The 10,426-nt window shown below is 46.7% G+C and overlaps 1 protein-coding gene across 2 annotated transcripts in view; it reads right to left on the bottom strand.

The window, feature by feature from the left end:
• Positions 1 to 7,900, bottom strand: part of NUP58 (nucleoporin 58) — a 50,936-nt gene extending 43,036 nt beyond the window's left edge. For both annotated transcript variants that reach the window (XM_004714819.2, XM_045293968.1), the window contains exons 1-3: positions 7,706 to 7,900; positions 1,896 to 2,038; positions 923 to 958 (exon numbers count right to left, since the gene is read on the bottom strand). In XM_004714819.2, the coding sequence (XP_004714876.1) occupies positions 923 to 958; positions 1,896 to 2,038; positions 7,706 to 7,812 (286 nt within the window). In that variant the 5' untranslated portion in view covers positions 7,813 to 7,900. The remainder of the gene's footprint in view (positions 1 to 922; positions 959 to 1,895; positions 2,039 to 7,705) is intronic.
• Positions 7,901 to 10,426: the final 2,526 nt, after the last annotated feature.

Genomic DNA, 10,426 nt, shown 5'->3' with positions numbered 1-10,426 from the left:
GTAGAAGAGATGAAGAAAAAAACGAGGGAGATGCTATCAGCCATCCAAACAGATGAGTTTGAAAAATGTTTCCAAAAAGGGAATCACAGATTTGAACATCTTAAAAGGTGGCCGTGTTAAGAAAGTGTCGGAAAATCCAAATAGTGCAGTGATACTGCAGTCCAATTTCAAGTTCACGGCCACATTTTCTTAATTCCATATCAAGCTGTCTTCCTTCTCTTTCACCTCACTAGCAAAATAATGCCTCTTTTCCCAGGAGACCAGGCGGTGTGTCGGGTTACATGTTGGGCTGCTAACCGAAACATCAACGTTCAAACCTAGCAGCTACTCCTCATGAGAAAGACAAGGTTGTCTGCCTGTAAAGAATGACATTTCTATCCTATACTATCAGGTCACTATGAGTTGGAATGTACTTGATGCCAATGGATTTTTTTGTTGCTGTTCAGTATTTTGGAGGAGAGAGGGGAGCCAGCGGGGATTATCACTATTGAGTGTTAGAACCAGGGTTACCCCAAGACTTAAGATTCAAATTTGTTACTTTATCCATAAGAACTTAAAAATGACTGGGAAAATAGTTACTGTAGATTAAATTTCCACATGAAAACCGTTTTTATAGTTCAATAAATGTTTTGATCATTAGAAGCATATAAATTCAGGGATCTTTTAAAACCTTCAAATAGTGGGTCAGAGCCCTGGTGGCATATTGGGTTAGCAGATAAGCTATCACAAGGTTAGCAGTTCAAACCCACCAGCCTTTCTGTATAAAAAGACAGGCTTACTGCTCCCACAAAGATGCTTCCAACAACCTTGGAAGCCCACAAGGGCAGTTCTACCATATCAGACAAAGACTATGGAATGGTCATTCAACACATGTAAATTCTTATAAAATCACAGAGCTGAGACTTTCCTCTAATAACCTTACCTAGAGTTAATCCTGTAGAAATAGTTGTTGCTATTCCTAAGGACAAAAAGAGAAATAAAATGTAATCAGCAAAATGAGGCACCCTGGCTTTTTTGTCATAAGGGGAAGATTAGGAGCACCTTCAGGGAGTAAGGGCACTTCTAAGACCAAGATGTATCACAATGATCTTTCTTAGTAATACGTAATGCAAACATATTTACTATAGCACTGGTTTTCATATTGCAGTTTGCAACTAATTTGACTAATTCACAAATAAGATTTATAAGCCACGAATCACTATGGCTCATAATACCAACTCACAGGCAGCTAAACCCTCCACTGCTGTGGCCAAACGAAAGCAGGGAAAGCAGTGACTCCAGGCACAGTCCAGGCAGTGGAGCCGGCTCCCGCGGTTGACGGGCTGCCCCGAGGAGCTTTTTCCTGAAGGACAGGGCTTTTGGCAGGAAGAGGACCAAAAGGCTCTGATGCTAACAAATCAAAAAGAATAGCAGCAAATGTGTAAATGGTTTCTAGGGACGTGTTATCTTTAGCTGGCAATAACAAAATGTTTGTGGGTCATAAAAACAAAGGACACTTTTTTCATAATTGAAGTACATACCAGAAACCAAGCACTTCACCTGCTGTTGTTTGCCCATTAAACCACGACCCTGGAAACAAGCTCTTTGGGGTGCATGACAACGTGACAGCAAAGTGGGGTGGTGACTGTGCAACACTCCACACTGGGAAACTTGACTGAAACAACCCTTACTATAATACACTGCAATGCACTGTATTGTAGAATCTAATGCAAAACTTTCAAGTGACTAATTCATCACACCTAAAAGAAAGAAGAGATCGAATCCCCATATTTCTCTTCATCTTAGTACTGACAGTTTTTGGGGTCTTCCCTTCTGTTCTTTACAGAGGCAATTCTTGGGAAAGGAGGAGATACTGGCCAGGACTAGGCAAAGACTATGGGAACATTCCTTCTTACCTGTGTTTGTTCCTCCGAGGGTGGACCCGGTGGCAGGCTTCACTCCAAACAGCCCAGCTCCAAATCCACCTGAAGGAGCAGATGCTGTGGCAGGGGCTGCAGTGCCTCCAAGAGTCCCAAAATTGAGGCCCACCGAAGGGTTACTGGTTTAGAAACAAACACACAATCCATCAACTCTCTGCCACAAAAATGCAAATCAAGTCTGCAGGTTCACTTCCTTTATTTAATTAATCTAAGACATCTCCATGGGGCCCAAAATGGGCCAACAATTAGTTTTACCTTTAACTAACCAAGTTCAAATCTTTCTGTTCTACTTAAAAATACACGTGTCTGCAAAACATTGTTTCTATTCTTTAATAAGATGTTACTGTTTTCAGGGAAGGTTTCCTCTGAGTTTCAGCTCCCCTACCAACCATGGCTGCAAGTCGTTGGAAGACAGTGGTAGCAATCTTCAGACAGCATGCGCACCGTCTCCATTCTGGCCCGTCCGTTTCAGTTGGTCTGGTCTCCCTGCCCTCTTACCTTCACACTTTGGCTTTAAAGTTCACCATTGGCCACGCCATCTCATATTGGCACTTTTTTAAAGCAGTGTATAAAATTATTCTCTAAAGATAGCACGCATTAAGAATAGTCTACAGCAACCAGGACTAAACACAATCTGCTTGGACCCTAAGCAGGCAGGACCACACATAGTCTGCCCTTCTCCAGTTTGTTTCTATGACTGAATTCCAGCATATTTAAAATCCTAGAAATCCTACGAAGCTCTCTGAGTGACTTCTCTATAGTTTTAAAACTCGTCTGTTCTTCCCCAAGTAACAATATAAAGAAAAGTAAAACTAAATCCAGAAATACAAAGTCTTACTTTTTCTTCTCCGCTTCTCTTTTGTTCATTACCATAGTCATGAAGGGACGTGTGTGGCAGGTTATCTGCCCAACAAAAAGGCAACCGTGAACTGTGGGGCTGGAGTGAGGGCCATATGCTAAAGAGTGAGCCACAAAGTAAAATGACCCTCTCATCAGCAGAAATTCACTACAGATTGCTTAAAATGAGCAGCTGAATTATAAAAAATTTAATTTGGAAAATTAAGGACTTCCCAAATGGTCTTCTCAGGTTTCAGAACCTGCCATATGCTATCTGTATCTCAGTAAGAGGACAAATCATGACCTCAGCGTGAGCGATTGTAACAGGAACCACACTTATACTGTGCATTTATCTTCGTTCTTTCTCTCCTTGCCTACCCATGGTGGGCTAGTCACCTTGAGAGAGCCCAATGTCGGTTGCAAAGTGTCTCCGAGTTCTGAGATGTTTTCCATTCACGGGGGAAGCCAGTGTTGAAACAGCTCTGCCACTCTCCATTTTGATAACAAAATGGGAATAAAATACCACTGCACCAGGTTTTTAAGTAAAGATTAAGACATGGTACAAGGTAAACTAAATTCAGCATTACTATCAGTGTTGTTAACGACTATGAACCTACCTAAACACATTTGTACAAGGCTTGATACCAGTGAAGTGAGCAAGAAGACTCAAATAGGGCCTGTGTGGAAGGAACACGCTGCTTAGCAGAGGAACAGGATAGCAAACTGAACACTGACCCAGGCAGACTAGTCCTCCAAGTTACTTGAATGAGAACCTCATCACCTGCATACCCCGTCCAAGGAACCATTTGGATTCTGTATATCTTGAGGTTTAGGGAGAAGGCAGTACTGTACAGATTCAAGAAGCAACTATACGTTTACAATCACTATATGCAGATTACTACTGGTCAACGGTTTTAAGTAAATCAGGTAAAGAACTATGCACTCTGAGGAGAATGGAGAGGAAGGGGCTCTTAAGGAAGTAGAGCCTGAAGTGGGTCATTAATGCTGAGTAGAAACAGTGAGGGGGGAGTCTCATAAGTGTGTCTTGATTTACAGCATGATTGTATGGACATTATCTTTGAAGGGCAGAAGGCAGGAAGTCCTACGAGCAATGTTGGCATAGAACTTTACAAAGTTAATCAACTGAATGAGTAAAAAGATATTTTATGAAATATCAACAAAATTTGAAGACATCCTATTTTTAAAATATGGTTATTAAATTTAACTTCTAATTAAAAAAAGGTTACTACTCCCAAATTAATGATTCCCCCTTTTTTTAGAACTGTATGCTACAGAAATACAAGATGTACAGTGAAGTGTTTTTTTTTATTTTATTTTTGTGGGTGTTCATTTTTAGACAATTAAAATTTTTAAATTTCTTGACTATGTCTAAGACCCTGTGCTTCATTAACATAGCTGACAGCACCCTAAATAACATCAAAGAGAAAAGCTTCTTACTGTAAGAGGAGAGCCAGCAAAGAAATTTCTGACAGTGAAATTTACATAGACGAAAAAAGAAAAAAGCCGTATTAAACCCAACCAATTGTTGCCTCAACAGAGTATGACCTGCTGGTGATTCCATAGGATGTACTACACAGGGCAGCAAAGCTGACTACATCTGGCCAGAAATGTAATTTTAGTTTTCCAGCCTGCCTTACAGTAGCCCCACTCGCACAGTGGTTAGTTAGCTTGGCTGCTAACAGAAAGGTTGGTAGTTCAAACCCATTAGCTGCTCTGAGGGAGAAAAATGTAGTCTGCTTCGCTAACAATCACAGCTTTGGAAGACAGTTCTTCTCTGAATTGGTATGATTTGGAATCGACTTGATAGCGATGTAGTTGGGGGTTTTGTTTCATCTGCTTTAATTGTGGTTCTGTGGGATAAGCATTGGGCTGCCAACCACAGCTTGGTGGTTCAAAGTCTTAGTCTTAGAAACCTTATATAAAGTGGCTGAGTGAGGATCAACTTGATGGCAGTGGATTTTAACTTCAGACTTGCACTTACCAAGGGACATTTCATGATATTAGAAACTTCACATGCTAGATCTCATTCAGTGAACCTCTAAGATACGGCTATTTTTAATAAGCACCTTTTCTAAATGTGGGAACTGGGGCCTGGAGAGTAAGTCACCCAAAATGGTTAACTGAAAGAGACAACTTTATCAAGTGGCCTTAGGAGCTGTCACATCTCCATACCAGCAAGTTGGCATGCAGGTATTTTTTGCAGGTCATTCATTGATGCTAACTCTTCTCAAGTTTATCACCAAGTGATTCATTGATCCATTCAACAAGAATTTATCAGGACTCTCTTTGGATACCAGATACTGTCAGAGGGATTAAGGACATAGTGGTAAATATGATTAGACCCTGCCCTTGTGGAATTTCCAGTGAGTTAGAGAGACAACGCATTCAATCAGTCACCAACAAATAGGATCTGGAACCCCAGGCATGACGTTGTCTTTGTTAGGCACCATCGATTTGGTTCTACCATTGATTTGGTTCTAACCCACTGCAACCCTATTCACAACAGAACTCTACCTGGTTCTGACAATAAACTTAGAACGGTTATGTTTGAGTCCATTACTGCAGCCACTGTGTCAATCCATCTCATGAAGGGTTTTCTTTGGTTCACTGACCTACTTTACCAAGCGTGATTTCTCTTTTCCAGAGGTTGGTCTCTCTCAGGGAGCCCTGATGGCATAGAGGTTTCTAACTGGCCTGCTAACCACAAAGCAGGCTGTTTGAAACCACCAGCCACCCCACAGAAGACTTTCTACTCCCGTGAAGGGTTAGTCTTGGAGGCACGGGGTGGGGGCTGTGAGTTAGTCTTGACAGCCCACGAGGCAGTTCTACTGTCCTATAGGCTGGCTATGAGTCAGAATCAACTCAATGGCAGTAAGTTTGTTGAAATTTGGTCTCTCCTGAGGAATTCCAGTGGTGTAATGAGTTACACTTTGAGCTGCTAATCATAGTCAGCAGTTTGAACCCACCAGCTGCTCCATGGGGCAAAAATGAGGCTATCTATTCCTGTAATCCAAGGGGCCGTCTAACCCTGCCCTCGCGTGTCACTGTGAGTTAGTGTCAACCTGATGGCAGCGGGTCTGCAATGTTGGTTTTGGTCTCTCCTGATAACATGTCCAAAGCATGGGAGGTGAAGTCTCACCATCCTTGCTTCTAAGGAGCAGTCTGGCTGTACTTCTTCCAAGAGTCTTTGCCAGCACTGTTAACTCAAATGAACCACTTCTGGGTTCTTCTTTGCTTAATGTCCAGCTTCCACAAGCACTTTATCTATTAAAAGACCAGAAGATGATTTCCTAGAGCTTGCCTCCTAGGGCTGCTATGGGACAATAGGTAACAATAGCTCAAAGGCACTTTACATACTGAAGAGTTGAGTGGAGCCTCTTTGAGACTGACAAGTCAGAAAATGCTTCGCTGGGGAAGAGACCTAAGGAGGCATTAACTAGGGCCATGGGATAGGAGACAGGGGACATCCTAACAAGAGGGAAATGCCCACAAGTGGGACGGAAGCTGGCCAAGCCCACTCAAGGAACTGAGACAAGGCCCATGAGGCTGGAGCAGTTTTTCAAACTGAGATGAGGGCCCATTGTTGTTAAGCATTGTCAAGATGGCTCTGACTTGTACAACAGAAGGAAACACATCCTTAGTCACTGTTATGTTTGAGCCCATTAGAGTATAAAAAGAACTTAGTGAGTCACATTTGGGATTTTTAAATGAAGTGGAACAGGCTGTTGTTTCTTGGCTGCCAGCTGAGCTGGCCACTGACTCCAAGAGACCCCATGATCCCAGTTCTGCACCATGGCCACAACAGGACACAAACAGGACGGTTATTATCCCACAGGCTCTGTGCAGGCCTTTCACCAGGAAATCTTAAATATTTTCACATGAACTCAAGCTTCAGGAGACACAATTCGACTCACCGTACACCTAACACATGGGCTGGCAAAGTCCACCTCGGTCTGGAAGCCCCCAGTAACACCTGTTCCACATCACAGCACTGCACAAGCATGGGGACTGCAAGTGAGCTCCCACATGACAGGTGAGAATCTCACCATGGGATCACCAATGTCCCAGGTGAGAAACCCATGCCATCATGTCCATTCCAACTCAGAGTGACCCGACATAGGGTTTCCGAGACGGAAAGTCTTGGGTGCAGACAGCCTCCCAAAGATAAGCTGGTGGGTTTGAACCGCTGACCTTTGACTCAGCAGCCCAGTGCCTACCTAACCCCCCTCACCAGGAGTGCTCTTTGTCCCCAGTAGTCATAGAACAGAAATTACACAAGCGCTTCTTCACATGAAGTAAAGGTAGGTACCTTCCTTTGAAAGGTTTCGGCCACTTATGTGTGTGTCCATGTTCGGGGCCTGGGAGTGAGGAATGGAAAGGTTATTGATTTATTTTGTACAGAAGGCCTGGATCACTGAATCAGGGCACACAGAAAACCCTGGGCTTCTGGTGTTTTCTAATCAACTCATTCTAAGGGGCAAGGAAAACCAGAGAAGGCTAGCAAGGGCTATTGAAAACATAAGGTCCTCAGGCTACAGGTGGCGAAGTCTTCATCTAGCCTGACGAAGGCTGACCTCTGGCTGGATTAAAACACAGTCCTTTCAAGAAAAAAGCCTTCGAAATTGATTGTGGTGATGACTGTCCAATTCTTAGTGTGATTGAACGACTACCCTGCACGAGGGCGTGAAGAACACGCCGCTAAGACTATTTTTTAATATTTAAAAATTTAACATTCAAGGGGCGATTACGGGGGAGCAGCTTTCCGTTGTGCTCGTTGCGAAGGTCCATTCCGGCAACCTTACAGAAGACAGCATTTCCGTCCCTGGGTCGGCCCGCCTGAGGTCACCCGCCATCGGACACAGCCCGCGGCGCCCGGGGGCCGCGCCCGGAAGGAGGCCCGAGCCCGGAACGCGAGCACACGCGGTTACCTCGACGTCCCGGCGCCGAAAGAGAAGCCACCGGCCGTGCCGGTCCCGCCGGCGGCCACGGTGGTGGAGCCCAGGGTCCCGCTCCCGAAGGAGAAGCCGGTGGACATGGCTGCCGCCCGGGTCCGGCGCCGTCAGCAGGCTGGGAAGGTGTGGCCCGCTAGCTCACGGCCGCCGTGGCCCAGATAACATGCTTCACGGCCACGGGCGGCCGGCGGGAACTGCCAGGCCAGCGGCTGCCAGGCCTCAGCGGAGGGGTGGAGCCCCGCGACGCACGAGCACGTCGCGTCGCACGGCGCGCGCACGGGCCGCCGGGAGAGAGCCCGCGCCGCAGGGGTTGCTGGGAGATGACGCATTGGCGCGCGGCCGACTTTCTTAAAGGGGCAGGCGCCTCGGGGGAACGCGGAACAAGGTCGTTCTGCTTGGGGATCCCGCTGACCCGTCTGCACTCCGCGACTTTGAGTCTCCACTGTTGTGTGTGACATTGTTAGCGGACGTGCGGAATCCCAGAGTTGGGATGGACTCTTTGGGGCACGAGAAGCCCCTTGAGCGAATCAGTGCTGTGGCCGCAGCGCTTTCGACCAGCTCCGAAGCCGCAGGGACAATCTTGGGCCCGGCGGTTCTCGGTGCGCCTCGGAAAACGGAAGTACCCGAAGCAGTTAGGGTTCAAGCACATCCACAAATCGGGTCCCCACGCTGCCCTGCCGCGCCCTGACACCCTCGGTGCTGCCTACTGAGAAGCGGTCTGGTGATGCAGCGGGTCAGGCGTTGGAGTTCTAACCCAAGGTCACGAGTTCAAATCCACCTGCAGCTCCGAGAAAGTCCCGTAAGGAGCTCCGGTCTCGGGAACCCACGGGAGCAATTCTACTGTGTCCTCTAAGGCCGCTGTGCGTCAAATCCACCAGCTACTCTGCACAAGGAGGCTGTCCGCTCCTTAAAGAGTTACAGTATCGGAAACCCATATGGGCACTTCTGTTCTGCCCTATAGGGGCTGCTATGTTGCGTAGGGTTTGGGGGGCTTAACTACAGAAGGGCCCACTCTCCCAGCGCCATCCGGTCCACCCCAACTCGTAGCGACCCTACAGGGCAGAGTAGAGGTGCCCCTGCGGGTTTCCCAGGCTGTAGCTCTTTCTTCACAAATGGGGCTAGACCAGATGAAAAGCGGGAACCACGGAGACAAGTGTGACATAAGGCGAAATTAAAGGGTCGCAAGAGCAGCGTCAGAAAAACATGGGCTCCCAGAAACATCTCCTGCTGGACGGGACAGACCAGGAAAGGACGCATCGATGGTTCACCGCAGATGCCACCAGCGATCTAAAGTGGGCCTTTGTTTTCCTGTTGGGAATAGTTATCTCACCTAACATCTTCCCATTCCATCCCTCCCAGAAGCAACCACCAGATTTGTCCTCTTGTGGCAGTGGATTGGATCAGAAACACCCAGTGGCTCCTTAGTCGGAGAGGGAGCGTCCGCCATACAACCCCACCCTGTATCTGAATGCAGCTCTCCAAATTGCTCTCCAGGCCTGGTGGACAGCCTGCTTGGAACCTGGGCATGCACATCTTCGTTTGTAGAATGAACACTAGAGATAAACTCCATTTTAAACATTATGGAGGTCAAGTGAGGAAAAAGGGTCTTATCCGAGCTGTAGTACAAAGAAGAAAAATTGTAGTGTTTGAACAAAAGAAGAGAAAGCTAATTATAGGTTTAAGAAGGAGCCCTCGTGGCAGAGTTTCTTGTTCATTGGGCTGCTGGCCACAAGGCCTGTCGTTTAAAATCACCACTGTGCTGGCAAAGAAATGGAAAGTACCCTGGATTGCCAATCTCACTTACCTCCGATGAGTAGCTGTCAACTCATAGTGACCACACAGGACAAAGTAAAACTGCCCCTGTGCGTTTCCAAGGCTGTAACTCTTCACAGGATTAGAAAGCCGGATCATTCCCCTGGGGTGTGGCTGGTGGCTTCAATCTGTTGACCTTGCAGTTAGCAGTCCGACGAGCAACCACTGAACCACCAGGGCTCCTCTGGACCGCCAAACGAACAAACAAATCTGTCTTAGAAGAAGCACAGCCAGAATGCTCCGTAGAGGCCAGGAGGGTGAGACTTCCTCTCATGTGCTTTGGACATATTGTCAGGAGAGAACAGTCCCTGGAAAAGTACATCATGCTTTGAGATAACTCCCAGACAGGCAGACAACCGTCCCAGAGGGATGAAGGGTACCGATTGGAAAAAAAAACAAGCCAGGAGAGGGGAAGGGAGCAAACACAATGGGGGGACACAAGTGCATGTCTTTTGGTAGGCTAACAGCTAGGGGATAGACGACTGAAAATGTTTGGGTGGACCCTCGGGGGTTATGGGTGGTATACACTGAATGGGCCACATTGACTGGGCCTCAGAGTGCATCCTGGGGACTGAGGCCATGTGCCATGGAACAGTGGGACACTGAATCCTGGATCTTCAAGGGGCATGGCATGTTCCAGAGGCTGCATCAGTGATAGCCCATGCAGAAACTCCACTGGGTGATTGGACTCCACCTCAGACACACTAGTAACCTGAGGACTTAGGTCGGAAAACACATGGTGTCTGAGGAAGCAGGAGATGGCTGTACTAAGATTGTTGAACTGCTGGTAGGCAGACAAACATGGTCTTGCTGCATCAATGCCTGATACGCTGCATTAAGATATACATTATTCCGGGAAACCTGTGAAGGACATTCTCAGTGATT

This window comes from Echinops telfairi, unplaced genomic scaffold (assembly GCF_000313985.2).
Source record: "Echinops telfairi isolate 266 unplaced genomic scaffold, ASM31398v2 ScPeMD7_2565;HRSCAF=3150, whole genome shotgun sequence".
Classification (NCBI taxonomy): Eukaryota; Metazoa; Chordata; class Mammalia; order Afrosoricida; family Tenrecidae; genus Echinops; species Echinops telfairi.
This window is presented reverse-complemented; position numbering and strand designations above follow the sequence as displayed.